Source organism: Saccoglossus kowalevskii, chromosome 4 (assembly GCF_978046115.1).
Source record: "Saccoglossus kowalevskii chromosome 4, keSacKowa6.1, whole genome shotgun sequence".
Taxonomy (NCBI): domain Eukaryota; kingdom Metazoa; phylum Hemichordata; class Enteropneusta; family Harrimaniidae; genus Saccoglossus; species Saccoglossus kowalevskii.
Genome location: NC_140644.1, coordinates 16,428,728 through 16,446,403, shown reverse-complemented (window position 1 = coordinate 16,446,403; position 17,676 = coordinate 16,428,728). Strand labels below are relative to the sequence as shown.

At 37.2% G+C, this 17,676-nt stretch overlaps 1 protein-coding gene across 1 annotated transcript; it reads right to left on the bottom strand.

Moving 5' to 3' along the window:
• Positions 1-1,240: 1,240 nt before the first annotated feature.
• Positions 1,241-2,260, bottom strand: LOC102806960 (galanin receptor 2a-like). The gene has a single exon (XM_006819648.2). The coding sequence runs from the start codon at positions 2,258-2,260 to the stop codon at positions 1,241-1,243; it is 1,020 nt and encodes a 339-aa protein (XP_006819711.2).
• Between the last annotated feature and the right edge of the window lie 15,416 nt (positions 2,261-17,676).

The following is a 17,676-nucleotide window of genomic DNA, read 5'->3' as shown; positions in this document are numbered from 1 at the left end:
GTGAATTGATCCGAATGAATTGTAATTGAACATTTTAATAAACTGCTCATCTTGGTACATATGTCGGAAAACCAAACACAGATATTGATCAGATATTGCATTGTATTTTATAGGTTTTACACTGTAGCTTAGTGCTGATCACGTTTTAATTATATTGGAATAATGATCTAAGTATACTACAGTAATGTTGATTAGTTTGAAAACGTCGCGTGCCACAAATGTACATGTATATAATGATAATTATAATTTACCGGTGCGCTTGACTTCAATAGTAGGAATCACTACAAAATAAGTATTGATAAATTAAGAAATAGGTGCACGGCGGATTAAACTCTCAATACCCGCAAATTTTCTTTTATTTGTATGTTCCCCCTCGCATGAAAGCAGATTGCAGTTCAGATGTCGTATCTTATACTTACAAATAACATGTACATATTAATATTTGCAAATATTATGTAAAATGTTTGTCAATGTATGTTATACATAATATAGTGTTTGTACAGTGGTCGACTGCATACAATTAAAATATTAAGTATTGTGTGTTACACATAAGTGTATTTAACTTTTATCTATAATTATGCGTCTATATACCTTTCTGTTTGTCCTCCAAGTTGTATTATTTGCGAAACTTATTTGACATCCTTTACATCGAGCCATGAACCAAAACAGTAGTCACGGTGTTTGTGAGATATACGCTTCGGAGCTGGTCGCCCAGCAGCTAAGTTATTTGATACCCTGATATAACCTAGGTTTTTATCAAGCAACACGATTTCGAATTCTGCTTCCGAGCACGCTGGCAAAATTAGCCTCGAAGGTACGACATATTTAGAAGGAAAGATCTAGAAATGCGCAAGAACTGAAAAAGATGTGAAAATTGATCGTTGTATCGTGTGAATATTCTAAATGTTGATTAAGTAGCATTATTATATGGCACCATCAACTCATGATATGAACAAACAAAATTATACGTAGTGTAAGAAGTATAAGTAATTTAATGCCTGTGATTCTTTTCCTATAATATATGTATCAATTCACACCTTTAGATACTTTTCAACGTGTAAACTTTTTTTGGTTTAAATACAGTTCAATATACAACTATTTGCTGTCTCCAACTCTTCTCAAAACACCCAGAATTAAATCTTTGTTCATGAACAAATCAAATACACTGTTACAGCAATTATATACCACGATATTATTTATATACATACCATAGCCCAACCGGCATAAACGTGTGTCTGAATTACTGTTGTTGGGAATATGGTCCATTCACTCTAGTTGACCCGCTGTTTTCAACTGCATTTATATTCTTGCAGCCAAATATCAGACGTACTCCGTTTTGAAACTGTTTGTATTTCAGTGCGTAAATGAATGGGTTAACAGATGAGTTGACGTATACCGAGATGACGGATGCGTGATACAGCGTACTGCCGAAGTCGAGCTTAAAACCCAAACAAAATGAAAGAAACATGATTTGATTGGGCCCCCAACACAATGCGAAGGCCACAAAAACCATTACAAGCATTTTAAGAACATTTCTACTGGCTCGTTTCAATGAACTGTCAGCTTTCAATTGACTGTCCTGTTCGTGGTCACCCACTTGTACATCAGCGCCCGACTTCTTTCTCAGGGCCATGATGCACCGTGTATATGCCACTGACATCACCAGCAATGGAACGATGAATTGCGCAATAACATTGGTGATGCCAACGAATCGTCCAAACTCTGCGTTGAACCATATCTTTATCGGGAAGCAAAGTCCGCGGTCAAAATACTGTACATATATGTTGAAACTCTTAAAGGCAAGAGCACATAGCCATTCGGTAATAAGGATGACAATTACTCGCTTGACGGTAAACAGATTAGTGTGGTGAAGCGGGTGTATAATTGCAGAGTAGCGCTCAAGTGTGATAACCACCAAGTTCGTCGAAGATACAAAACTGGTTGACCAAAACAAATAGCCAGACTTCCAAACACGACATATAATTTCACCACCAATAGAATTCGAAGTGTAGTTGAATTGTGGTCCCAAATAGGCCAACACAGCGATCGCCGAGCTAGTGAGGTCGATGATAGCTTGATGGACTATCAGGATGTTGGTCAATGTCCGTAGATGCCTTACTCGTAGAAATACAACGCAGACCAGTAGGTTGCCAAGTAAACCGAGTATGCCAATCAGTCCAAATACAATATTCAGCAATGGCAACTGTTCAGAACTCGGAATGGTAAATGTGGCGTTGTTTGTTGCGTTGTTTTGTGACATTTCAAGAACGCAGAACAAGACTCTGTAAATAACAAATCGCGTATATTATTCAATTATATACAACGTGCGCAATTTTCTACCTTAATAATATCCACATGCAAAAATTTAAAATTATTCAATTGCCGGAAACTCAAACAGGCGTGTCTACAAAACTATGTAAACAAATTATACTAATATCGAATGCTGTACACAGGAGACTGGGAAACTGCAGAAAAGCCTAACATAAATAAAAATGAATAAAAACTGAATAGTTTAAACAATTAACACTTTTTTGCGCTAGTTTCCGCCAAAGTTATGTCATCCCGAGATTATACATACTTCAGAGGGGATGGGGGGTTAAATATTAATGGCTTCAATAGTATCTTTCTGACTAACTTGGCATATGTAATGAGAAACTTAAAATAATTCGGTAAGTTGTTAAACGAATACTGAAGAAAGCAACGTGTTTAACCCATTAAATCGTTTCTAGAAAACTGTTGGCTCCCGGCATTTGCATTGTGAAACAGATTTGTTGAAAGGAATCATGATCTTGTAGACACGGTTGTTAAGTTTCGCAGTGATCTCTGAACGCCACTATGTCATTCAATTGATTTAAACCTTACAACGAGTTTCTCCGATTTGATATATGCCTACCGACAGTCGGCAAGTCTTTAATATGTTGGTCGGCAATCCATCTGAGCATTTGCTTTTCTTGGAAAGGTCTAAAGGTTGCTGCTCACGTCAGCAAATCGCACGTTCGGGATCAATGAAGTAAATTCTTTAAATGCGATAGAATAATTGAAAAGCTTATTTCTTTTAGTGATACTATAGTTTGACACAGGCAGAATAAATACAGTGAATATTTGTCACTAAATATGTTGTATGACAAGCAATATTGTGTATGTTACAATTCACATGATTATGCATGAAGGGTATTGATAAGTGTATTAGTATCGCTGTGGTTTTTAAACGACTTGCCTCAATTATGAAGAAACCGTTACTTGAATTACAATTATTTTGTAGTATTGTTTTTACGTGAGAACCATAGCGATATTATTTTATCGCAGAATAGCTTATTCATTTAAACGCGCTGTATAGAACTGATGGGCGAATATGGGCGAAGTGCATGGCAAAATTGATAAAAATTCTAGTATATTTCAACTAATGTGCAAGAAAACTAACAATACATTACGACATGTACGCAAAAGAATAACGCGCAAAAGTAACAATAATATTAACGTTTGGGAATTATTAATTCATTATATTTCTTGTACCAGATTTCTCTGGTATGACCAGTTACTCTTATCCCTACAATCATTATTAACATTTATGCAGTAAGACATTTATAAAATTAGTTAGTTAGTCTGTTATGATTAAGAATGTATATATACTTATAAATTGCCATATACGTACATCATCAATTAAATAAAATTATCTCTTTCTCATATGTGATGAGAAAAATGAATAAGCACATCATTTTGGATTATTGTACCTCATGACCATGACAGCCAATCAGATTCGCGTATTGCAGGTAGATATATTCGTGTGCAATCTCCTTCCGTTATACGCAATAGTACTTCTGCCCCAGACAGCCTTCAATTTTGTGGTCAATCACCTCACTACGCAAGGCCAGTTTTCCGCGGTTGTTTCATTTGAAACCGAACTACAAGGAGTTAAAAAAAATCGAATGTGACATCTGAACTATTTATTAGTGTCAGACATCAGTAAAAACGTAAATACGAACCGTTTTATAGCGGACTATGTTTTGCAAGGTAATGTTATTGTACTGAAATGGCGCGCGTGATACGCTACAAATGGGAAGAAAAAACGTTTTGTTAACTTATATAGTTGGGAAAGAAGCATTAAAGACTAATTTCACTGAAAGGAGTTTCCTAACATTTCTGTTTATTTTGTATTCTGGTGAATATTTCATTACCATTTCCGGCTTGAACGGGTTCGAATTCCCGCGTCTAACAGCCATAGAACACAACGGTTTTAGTAAGTTTAGTAAGTAATTTATTGTACAATCTAATTGTTTGGCATCTAGGAAAAGATTGAAATTTTCCATCGCAAGTCATGTGTATTTTAATCTAATTAACTGCAAATTTTATTCGGAATTTGGGCGTACAACGTCTTATTAAAGTGTTTAAAGTAACGAAGTAACTTTCGCAAAACTTTGTTAACCGAAAGGATCTTGTAGTTCGAGCATATTCGAATATGCAAATGAGTTCCATGCAAAGCTGCTTTGTGCAGTGATGATAAGTAACGCGCATCGAACTGTGCGGAGTTCGATTCGTGTGTCGACCTGCTGCCATATTCGTATGTCTACGTCCATCCGGGTAACTCATTCCTGAAGTTACCTGATTTACGCTAATAACTTGTCAAGAGAACACGATACGCGGCAATATTCATGAACTGATTAGTTTTCCAGGTTTGCGTTTAAGAGAAACTAGGATTTTGTATCGATTTCGCGTGATTTTTACTCGCGCTCGCCGTGCGTTTCGCCAGCGCGCTCAGCTACGAAACATTGAATTGTGCAGTTCGTCCACCTACAAATTCTGAGAGTGGTGGACTTTGGCTTGTGAGTGTATATCACATATTTTGTACAGTGTATTTCTTTGCCAGGCTATAACTGCTTAAACTAGGTTTAACAATATAACCATGAAAGTAAAAAGACAGAATTCAATCACTAATCTTGAACTCTTTCAACTTGTATATTTGTGTTCATACATGCGTTCAACTCAACAAGCATGACCTGGAAGGTTGTCATGATTGAGTGCCACAGTTTCTGTTTTAAGATTTATTCGGTATTATATTATTCGCCTCGGTTGACAGTGAGGTATTCGGGTCGCTAAAACTGTCCATCTCTGTTAGGGTGAACATTTGTATATTTGTACAAATCTTCTATGATTTGTTCGAAATACATTTAATGTGTTAATGACGCTTGCTTACAACATGAACACTCAAAGAATCTGGCTTTGTTATTTCAGAAAGTGATGTCACGAAAGTGTACTATGATAAGTCTAATTAATACTAGGTGTTTGTAGCGTATTGATCGAAATAATTATTCGCTTTCATAACATTTACGATGAACGAAGACCACATTCCACACAAATATGCCCATCATGTAGATGGGTTATATGTATTCACTGATAGTTTGCATAATCATCATTATAAAGTGTAAAATATTGTTGTACATGTCGCACTACATATTATCAGGGTGAACAATGTAACAATGTATTATCTTTTAATTTTAACTTCCTCAAATAAACGTTTCATGGAGTCTGTTTTTTTGTGAGACAAAATAAAAGCGACAGAGTGGTAAGCATGTCATAGTCAGCCATGCGTAGAACGTTCACCAGCAATTTCTTTGTGGGAACACGCTGACAAGTAATTTTCACAGAGGGATTGTTGTTTATTTAGGGAAGCCACTGGACATAGCTGAGTCACACACATTCTTGACTGAAAGCTCGTGTATTGAACTCAATCACTGCCCAGTTATCTGATAACAGAGCTGCACGTGGTGTTGATTTAATGGGATTACGGCTTTTCAATAGCACATTGAACATTCAATTACTAGAATGGGCCCTTTGGTGCTATTACTTTGGCTTTTTTAAACTGCAATTTCTTTCTCAAATAAAATTATTTGAATAAGACGATAGTCGTGCCAAATTTATTACTCAGTAGAGCAGGAATCATGCTGAGCTTATTTAAGTTTAATGAGACCAATTTTGTGTTTTCTTAAGTAGTTTGAAAAAAAAAATAACATTATAAATTGTTCGGTTGTTACGATGTCTGTAATTCTGTATCGTAATGATGTATATAATTCTGCAAGTAATATCAGTGATGCGATTGCCAAAACTATGAAAATTCGCCAAATGCATTTTCACATGTTGGGTAACACATTACTCCAAGTGAGCATACCACTATCTCACTCAAATCTCATCAATGACATATTAATTAATGATTAATTCTGCTGGACCAAAGACATATATAGATTGAAAGGTAAATTATATTTATAAACGGAAAGTACCATTCCTTGCAAGGCTTCCTCTCTGCCATTGGGCAAAAGGGATGTCTAACTTATCCCACGCTCAGTTATACACAGACATCATACCAGGTAGTGGTGAATATATATATATATATATATATATATATATATATATATATATATATATATATATATATATATATATATATATATATATATATATATATATATATATATATATATATATATATATATATATTAATTAAAAGTAAAGGAAAACTCAAATTATGCTTGTCTTCATTAAAGGCAATTGTGAATATATGGGAAAATGAATACAGTCAATAAAACGTGCCATATGTGCATGTGTGATTTGAATCGTCTAGAAGATTGATGATCGTTAATTTCTTGGGAATAGAACCTTCTTAATCGTGGTACATCTCGAATAATATTGTTAAAACAAGCTGTTATAGGGTGTAACTGGACGTAAATCTAGTTACACAAAGTAGAAACAAAATAGTATGCGTTTTACAAAGTATGCAAACACAATATACAATGTATATAATCGAGATTTGTCCATAAAAATAAATTCATAAACCTCTGGGTAATACATACAACGATTGACATACAGTCCTACTCTCAATAATTGGTAGAATCAGCTAAATATATACTAAATGTAACAACATATGCAGGTAACATAAAGTAAGCATATCAATTACCCATTTGTCTGCGATCGTCCCCATGTTAACCAGTCATAGGAAGATCATGGGAACAAAAATCTATATACACCAAACGATTGATGTTATATATGACTATATGAGATTTAATAATAAACGCTTCGCGTTGTTTTATTATGTACTATATACCCTGATGTATTGAGGAGAAGTGTATAATAACTGTAAATGTGCAATCAACATGTTGACGGTGTTAAACGGTTTATCGTCACAGCGGTTTGTATCATTGAATAAACCTACTCCATACTCGTGTGTATATTCGAGGCAAAGAAGCAAACTCAGCATGCAACCAGTTTGAAATCACAATCGTATATGTATGTTAAACAGAGTTACTCGGACCGAAGCTCTAATCGCCATTGCTCCATTTTGATAGACAGTGGATTGTACAAAGCGTCGACTACGAATACTTACCTGTTACAGTGAGCAGGATATTCAGCAGTACGTGCGAGTTTGTCTTCAAGTCGAAAGATTTCGGATCAAAGGCATTCTCTTGCTACATGACTCGTACAACAAGCGTGTTATACTAGTCGAGGGGAAAGGTACGTTCAATTGATTGGTTCTCTCGTAAACACAATAGTAAGATAGGAGCGCATATATTCTCGACACATGTTCCAACCCAACCAATCTCTGAGTAGCTTTGAGTAGGACACTGAGACCTACGATGCGTATCTAAGATAATTATATATTCATTATTCCACATTGTGCTTATATTGCCGCGACTTTGTATTATTCATAATGCACACAGTGTTATTGAATTTGTCGAGATAGAAGTTCGAGTCCATTCATGTGTTTATGTGACTGTGATTTCGATTATTTCCACTCAAATGTTTTTACTGCTACAGCTATATTTGATTTAACTGGGTAGATCGTTCTGACCTTGGTTATACTTGGCTTTATTTGTCAGTGATTCGAATTGAAAAGTCCTACTTGTGCTCGTGAGTGCGCATTTAAGCTGTCTTTTTTGGCACAGTGAGATGTGACGTAACAGTGGGAGGCGCATTTGCCGAGTTACGTGTTCCAATTATTATATATAGTACGATGATATGTAATTGGTAAATGGAAATTTGGTTCAGATGTCCAAGAACTACTTCATGCACTATAATACTACTTTCTGGTCATGTTTCTGTTTTGGAATAAATAAAATGCATGCAGAGAAATACCTAACGAAGCGTGCGTGTTTGCTGTGTTACATATGTTATGATCATTGTATCAAACTTGTAAAAGCTGTCGATCCAGATTGGGATAAACACCAACGAGTATAGATTGTTGATAACCCGCAGATAAGATTTAGATTGGCAACTCTCGATTATCACAAAAGCATACAAGATTGAACAGGAAAGAACAATTATGTCGATTGGTGGCGCCAAACAGCGTATGTGACATTCTCTGAATGAATTCGCTTTGAAACCATGTAGCGTCGTTACTGTGCCCTATACAAAATCAATATTGTTAGTAGTTATCCGAAATGTTTCATTATATAATCAAAATTACAAGCTCTTATATTAATAAGACCGAATGATGTGAAACTAGTGCACTTTTAGTCAAGAGACCGATGGGATTTTAGATCACCGTTAATCGAAGTGTAAACATGTATCTCCTGCATTGTCTGGCCATCAGATTCAAATAGACTGTCACACGCAACGTAATATTACCGTAATTGGTATAGTACAGGTGTGATGGTTCAAATACCAAAATGGCAACAGTAACAAAAAGACTTCCCTGGCGGCGATGATAAAATACGAACACGGAGCCAACAGATGAGGTTTCAACTGGTACTGGTATTATTATACTCTGCAAACATCAAGTACAATAACGCGGTAAAACTCCACTACTCCAATAACTAGATACTTAAACTCCAATACAATTCAACGAGATCTCCGATCTGATCTCAGTGCTGAACAACTCCCCTATATATACCCACACTGTCTATAAATAGACCATTACATCAGCATACATAATGAGTCTGGAACTTACTACAAATTTCTAGAATGTTCCATTACCTTCTATTGCCTTCTACAGTGTCCTATTATCTATTCAACCAACTTCTAAAAATTCCACCCAGACACAGTACGGTTCTAGAACATTCTCAGTCACACGGAAGTGGTAAACAAGTCGTATGCGACATGCCTCCCCTCTCAAGAATATTATAACATATAATATTACATGACTAGCAACGACGTCAATGATACGAATACGATAACAATTTCAAATAAAACAACAATACAATATATCAAATCGAACTGAATAAAGCTCTGAGTACAATAATTCGAAAATCACATACAGTAGAATATAATAAAATATGAAATACAATCATAAACGAATAACATTCTACTATACTGTTCAAAAGTTCCTCAGTCCATCAATCTACTCAGGTAGTCCGCTACCACATTGTCCTGTCCAGGAATATCCTCAACACGATAATTATATCCTTGCAGAGTCATCGCCCATCTCATCACTCGGTCATTTGCAAACTTGGCTTTATCCAGGTAAGACAATGGTTTATGATCCGTCTGGAAAATGAACTCCACACCGGCTAAAAATAGGCGAAATATATTCACGCCCCATACAATGGCTAAACATTCCCTTTCTACAGTTGAATATTTCTTTTCTGCATCGGATAACTTCTTACTTGCATACGCAACTGGATGAAGCTTCTCACCATGATTCTGCATAAGTACTGCTCCAATTCCGCGTCCGTCCGCAACACAAATGGTTTCTGTGGGTCTGGCAACTTCAAAATTGGTTTGCCCAATAAGTATTCCCGCAAAGTGTTATATGCTTACTCCTGGGCCTCTCCCCATACAACTTTGTTGGGTTGTCCTTTCCTTAGTAGATCACTCAGGTGTGCTGCAATAGTTGCGAATAAGGGGAAGTGGTCTCTGTAGTAATTGACCAGCCCAAAGAATGATCGGACACCTTTCTTGGTCGCTGGTCTTTGCGCTTCTCGAATTTTGTCCATGTTGTCGTAACTCGGACTCACCCAATTGTGTCCAATTTCATGACCCAGGAATTCTACTGATGTTGCACCCAGAACACACTTGGATGGCTGTTATGACCGCTGCCCTCAGTCTTTGTAATAACTCAGATAATACTTGAACATGCTCATCCCAGCAGCTTGAATAAACTATCAGGTCATCTATATAGCTTCCAACCCCCTCCATACCTGACAATAATTTCCTAATTCCCCGCACCAGAGTAGCTCCCAAATTTTTCATTCCAAATGGCATCCTTAAAAATTCATAAGTTCTATCAGGAGTAACAAATGCTGTCTTTGGTATATCTTCTTCAGCTACTGGTATCTGCCAATAACCCTTACTTAAATCAATTTTTGACAGGAACTTACTATTATGTAGTCTCTGAAATATGTCCCCTGTTACCATTGGCTCAGGGTCGGTTACAGTGACCTTATTTAATTTCCTATAATCTACACATATGCGATTCGATCCATCTTTCTTCTTTACAATCACCACCGGTGATGCATAGGGTGATGTGGACTTCCTGATTACTCCCATTTTTAACATATCTTCAATATCTTGCCTAAGGTTCTCCATTATTGCATATGGTAGTGAGTATGGCTTAGATCGTATTGGTGTATCATTTGTCAGGTCAATCTTATTACTGATTATCTTGGTCTTTCCTGGCAAGCCAGTAAACACCTTATCATAGGTATTGACTAAACCCACCAGTTCTTTCCTCTGGTGTTCTGTCAGGTCTGTACCAATTTGAACATCTTTACCTGACTCCTTAGGTTTACAAGTTCCTAACTCTAGAAGATCATCTTCGTCTACAGCATTCTCTTCATCTGATTCATTGCACCCCGCTGTAGCTGCGCGCACAGCATTCATCAGGTCTATGGCCGTATTTGGTGAGTAACTTGTCTCACTTCCATCTGGTTGAGGTGACGTCTCCCGCTCAACATACAACTTTAACATATTTACATGATACGTCTTCACTTTGTCACCTACCCTCACTCGATAATCGTTTTCGCCTATTACCTGCTCCACCACATAAGGACCCTTCCACTGCATCAATAGCTTGTTGTTGTCAGTTGGCAGCAAAATTAACACCTTATCTCCTTCCTTAAGCACTTGCTTCTTCGTTTTATGATCATAGTAACACTTGTCACAGTTCTCTGCCTTTTGTAATTCCTCTCGAGCAATCTCTAATGTCTGTTCTAACTGATCTCTCAACTCAAACACATACTGGTAACTATTAACTATCTCAGGAGTATCGCTCTTTTCGGTCCATAACTCTTTAAGGATCTTCATTGGGCCTCTACCCGTTCGACCATATAACAGCTCAAATGGAGAAAAACCAGTTGACTCCTGTGGTACCTCTCTACATGCGAAGAGTAAAGCACTAATATACCGATGCCATTGCCTTGGTTGTTCATGGCACAACCGCTTTAACATCTTCTTCAAAGTACCATTAAACTTTTCCACCAGTCCATTACAAATGGGGTGATAGGGCGTAGACGTCAGTCTCTTAATGCTGAGCAATATTGATACTTCTTGCATGCATTCTGACACAAACTGAGTCCCCATGTCACTTAGTACTTCTTCTGGAACCCCCAATCGGCTATAAAAGTCAATCATCGCTCGGCTACAGTCTCTGTATCTATATTTTTAAGTGGAACGGCCTCTGGATACCATGTAGCATAGTCCACCATAGTTAAGATGTATCGATGACCCCCGTCACTGGCTGGTGTAATTGGTCCAACCAAATCTATGGCCACGCGCTTGAATGGCATATCAATTAAAGACATCTTACCTAATAGGGCCTTCACAACTGATCCCTTTGAAACAGTCTTCTGGCACACATCACACGATCTACAAAAACTGGTAACATCTTGATGTAGTCCAGGCCAATAAAAGCTAGTCACAATCCGGTCTTCTGTCTTCTTTATCCCCATGTGTCCACCAAATATTGAATCATGGGCAATCTCCATAACAAGAGTCCTCAACAGTTTCGGCACAACCACTTGACGTACCGTCTTGCCTCCTGGAACTGAACGATCCCGATACACACGATATAACAAGCCTCCATATACCTGGAACTCGGTTGTATGGTGCCCTCTCACTTCTGGTTCTCTCTTATTATAATATTTCTTCAACGATGTGTCTGCTTGCTGCATCTCGATTAATTTGTCTTTTGTTACATGTGCTCCAGTCTTTACATCACACACTTTGAGCTCTGGTTGTTACTGCTCCACTCACATTCTACACTGGATCCGGGTCATCTGGTGGTCTTGCTCCGGACACATTCCCAACAATTAACTCAAGATGGGTCCTGCACACATAATGCTTCAACCGTGCCTCTCAAATATGGCGTATCAATTTCCACCATGGCGACTGGAACCCTTCTTACAGTACGATCAACCATCAACATATGACCCATCTTTTTTGTATACTGGTCACCTGGTACCAAGCTCTTCTTGACTATAATTCCATTACACCCAGTGTCTCTCAACATGGTCAAAACTGTGTCACCAACCTTCCCTTGACCCACAGGCAAAGTCCTGTCCTCCACAACGCCACTCCGTTCCATACATGCACCATTCACAACCTTTAACTGCTCCCCCGATGCTAACAACAAATGGTCCTTCTCAACCATATTTTAGGCACATCACCATTAATTTGAACAGCACAGCTAGCAAAGATATTAGACTCCTCATTAACCACTGCAGCTGCACCAGTAGTAGTGCTGGGTTTGACACTCTTTCTTTCTAGACCCCTGTGTTGTCCACTACAGCAGAACTTAGCCACATGTCCTATAGCACCACACTGAAGGCACTGTCCACCTTTGTCATGGTTGACATCAGTAACGCGGGATGGACATTGTACTGCTCGATGACCAACACCCTGACATACATAACACCGGATACTACTACCCTGTCCCACATCAGTATTTCTAATGGCCGTCTTATTATCGTTACGCCTCACCTGGTCCTTTGTGGATAACTGTCGACCATGTGCCACTAGGTACTGCTTTGCTATTACTGCCAACTCATCTAAATCTCTGGGTGCTCTTTCTTTAAGATAAACTGCAAGATCTTTTGTACAGGCACCAATAAACTGCTCCTTCACCATCAAGTCGGTAACACCATCATATGTTGCTGCAGTGCCTGACAACTCAATCCATTTAACAAAATAATTCTTAAGCCGCACAATTAACTGGTCAGAACTCTCGGAACTTTCAGGTTTAATTTCACGGAATCGCTTCCTGTACCCATTCTCTGTGAAATCGTATCTTGTCAACAGCGCCACCTTCACACGATCATAGTCAACTGCATCAGTGTCGGACATCCTGGAATATACTTCCAGTGCTCTACCAGTCAACAGCGCACTCAATTTTGTGGCCCATCCATTTCTATGCCAACTCGCATTCGTTGCAAACCTCTCAAACCGCAATAAATAACTATCAAGTTCGTCCTTACCATCAACAAATGCATCACTGACCACATTTCGTTGACCGCCAAAATCAGCCTGTTGGAGCCCCGGCATTGCTGCTTGCAGCTCTGATTTCCTCAACTCAAATTCTCTTTCCTTTTCTCGCTATTCTGCTTCCATTCGCAATTTCTCTCTTTCGCCTGCTTTTGCTTCCAGCCATAACTTTTCCTTTCTTTACTCAATCTCCATTTTCCATACCTGTGCTTCCCTTTCCTTTTCCCGCTGTTCTGCTTCCATTCGCAATTTCTCTCTTTCACCTGCTTCCGCTTCCAGCCAAAACTTTTCCTTTATCTCCATTTTCCTCCCCTCTGCTTCTATTTCCATTTTTGCCTTTCTCTCTTCCCTCGCCGCTTGTCTCTCAGCTCGCTGAGAACTCAGTTGCTCCAAAATAAATTTCCTTTTGTCTTCTCCAGTCATTCCCAGTTCATCCGCCCACTCCATCAACTCTTGTTTCGACATATCTTTTATCTCGCTGGCCATGCTGTCTTCTATATGTCTTCACTGTTCCCGGACGAGCCCCCAGATGTCACACGCAACGTAATATTACCGTAATTGGTATAGTACAGGTGTGATGGTTCAAATACCAAAATGGCAACAGTAACAAAAAGACTTCCCTGGCGGCGATGATAAAATACGAACACGGAGCCAACAGATGAGGTTTCAACTGGTACTGGTATTATTATACTCTGCAAACATCAAGTACAATAACGCGGTAAAACTCCACTACTCCAATAACTAGATACTTAAACTCCAATACAATTCAACGAGATCTCCGATCTGATCTCAGTGCTGAACAACTCCCCTATATATACCCACACTGTCTATAAATAGACCATTACATCAGCATACATAATGAATCTGGAACTTACTACAAATTTCTAGAATGTTCGTTTACCTTCTATTGCCTTCTACAGTGTCCTATTACCTATTCAACCAACTTCTAAAAATTCCACCCAGACACAGTACAGTTCTAGAACATTCTCAGTCACACGGAAGTGGTAAACAAGTCGTATGCGACATAGACTCTTTAAATGTACTTCCCTTATTTAGTTGCGGTCTTTATAGGACCATATTTTATCATTACCGCTACGTGTTGTTAAATATCAAACCATTCAGAGAAACAATTACTATATATATAAAATATAATTGTGAAATTTTTACATTTGTTTGAACTTGTTACGGTATTTTCACTCGTTCTAACGTTTAAAATTAAACGTTCCAGATATTTATAGCTAATCCCAGGTCTCTTCACTATACGTGTACTACTCTATATTTAGTGGAGTCCTTATATCTTGGTCACTTGATCTCCAACATTAGTAATAACTTCTTCACCTTCTGCTATCCCAGTGTTACAATAAAGTTATGGTCACCAGGAATTAAGTAAACTCCTAAATGTCAAATCAAACAATTAAATTACCGACTAGGATCCATGTGTTGAAAGCATGTGTTTAAATCCGCCTATACTACATAGTGTAGCTTGTGAGTTATCTCTGCCTACCTTAATAAAAAATATTACAAACCTGTGCCACATTTCAATATCAATATCAACACCAAGAGTCATAATTTAGACCCCGTATGTGTAAAGCGTGAATGTGATTTCGCATATTTTGAGCTTGACATGTAATCTAAGCATGTTTTTCGGGGTCACATGTGTTATATATATATATATATATATATATATATATATATATATATATATATATATATATATATATATATATATCTTGATATCGATCAATGTTTTTACCGATCATTGTCTTTAAATGGAACCTGGCCCATATTGGGCTTGTGTGTAAATGTGGAAGAGGCTAGCAGTTTGTCCATTGGAGTTCTAATTTGAACAAAATACTGAAACTTTGACTTATGAGCCTTTGTCCTGCAAATGTCACCCGGGTCATATCGGAAGCGTGTATGCAAAGTTTTAAAGCGCTAGCTATTGTCCCTTTGTATGATAATGCAAAACATACCAAATTCATTAAACTTTTGTGAAGAATACAAATAAAATGTGTTGATCTAGTCCCTAGTAACTGTTAAACATAATTTGTCCTTCAAATATTTATATTCGAGCATTATTACTTTTATCAAATAAAATACAGTGTTCATGTTACTAGTTTATCAAATGATTTGTTGTCCTTTTCAAATTAAACATATAATAACAAAATAATCTTTATCTACGAGTTGGGATTCAATTATGCAGGCACAATACTGCATCCAAAATGAAAACCTGGTAATTAGTATCAATCCTCTTCAAAAGTGCTTCTGTCTGGAGGAACCCGATGAATATGTGAGTGGACGTGTACTACTAATTCTCAATCACAACCACTGAAAGGCTGTGTGAGGTTCCAATTCGTGTTGCTCCATGCACAAACGTTTACTATACTATGGGTTTTCAAAATGGTATAGTCAATTAGAATAATATAAATTTATACCTCTCACTAACTAACTAACCAACTGTTTGTGGCTTTAAAACAGTTCCTATGAGTTAAAGCACGTTTTCACCATGTCGCTAGACAGACGATGACGTAACATTTTTAAACTTTTAGGAATTCAGGTATAAAGTAATTCAGGCTGCACATCTCCGTTGCCATTTATTTATTTATACGTGGACGAGAATTCCAATTTTTCGTAGACATAGATAATATATATATATATACATTTTATATATGATTTTCTGTTTAAATATTAATAATCACGATTCTGTGACTTATACCAACTTACTGTACAATGAATGACGAGAACTGTTATGAATTGTAATCAAATAAATTATTTTAGAAACCCCTGTCGTGAAACCATTTTTTGAATAAAGCAGCTGTTTTAGTCTTAACTGGAACTCTGATAAATAATTATATAACTCATGTGTTATTTTACCTGATACACAATTTTCTGCACTATCGACCCCAGTATACTCATTTCGGGAATTGCATACATGTTTGCCATTAGATGCGACAGTGAATTGGCCAGGAGGAACGTCCAGACTTTATGAAACTGTAATAGTCGGTCGCATAGAATTTCATATAAAGTATATAAAGGTATACATTGATAGCTCTTCAGCACCGTTGGGCATGACATTTTAATCACGTACGAAGATGTTCAGAAGAGTGGAGGGGCACTGCGTGATGAGAGCGCAGTAAATGATAGCATGTGCCTGTATCTTTTAGCACATATAAATGTAATTGAATCACAACTAATTAGTAGTAGTGTTAGTAATACACTACAGGAAATAGCTCCAAGCATTACAAAACTTTACTACCGCCAAAACATCCATGTACAAATCTTTCTTACGCTACAATATAACCCTTTAGAATTAACTCATCGGGAATGTGATAATATTTTGTTGTAGTATGTAATTAACAAGACATGAATGTCACAGTCCCCGTTATTTGATTATAAAGTAGTGCAAGGAACATCAGCAAACAGGTGAATGAATATGTACTCTATGTGGGTACAACTCATCATAAAGTGATGTCCCATGGTCTAGTTTTGTACTGACAACTAAAAGCTTCCACTAACCCATTTTCGGAATCTCAGAGTACACAAGTGAAACAAAACTATATGTCATATATGTATACTTGCTCATTAATCTGAGTGAACCTTGATGTACATGACTTCTTTGTTAATTCAGGTCTTAGTATATTACCAGGACCTGGGTTTGTTTCTACATCACCACTGGGCATCAGAATCATTCACATGTTGTCAAATACAATTTGTTAACACAGTAAGGTTTATTATTTAAAATGTATTCATTGTACATAGAACAACATCTGTTAATTTAAACAATTGTAAAAGCTTTGTTTTCAGAGCAAGTACATGTAATAATTAAGGAAGCCAGTTGCGACAAAGGTTCGTCTTCTCATAACCTTCAAGGGAGAAGTAACAATAATTGTTTGAAATCTTCTTAGTGCAGTGGCATTATTGCATTTAAATCATTATTACTAATAATAATGGGTATAAAATACTGTAAACCATTTAATTTTCACTACTAGATATATTCAGGATTTCAGGGGATTTGTGTACAACATTTCAAAAAAGTCCCTGACACTCCATGTTGTAGGAACACAGAAAATTTGCCTTGCGAGCTTGAAGCAGTTCATAGCACCACTGTAAAAAAAAGATAGTTTAAAATGAGCATAGTCAAATATATCTTTGAAAGAACACATGTGGGTTCATAAGACATATGTACCAATCTGAGTGGTTCTAGAGATTAGTATCACGAGATTTTACTCTCCGTGATTCAATTATCAGTCCTATGTATAACACTGTGTTGAT

Coding starts and splice junctions, on each gene's coding strand:
- LOC102806960 (XM_006819648.2), bottom strand. CDS start 2,260: ATGTCACAAAACAACGCAACAAACAACGCCACATTTACCATTCCGAGT.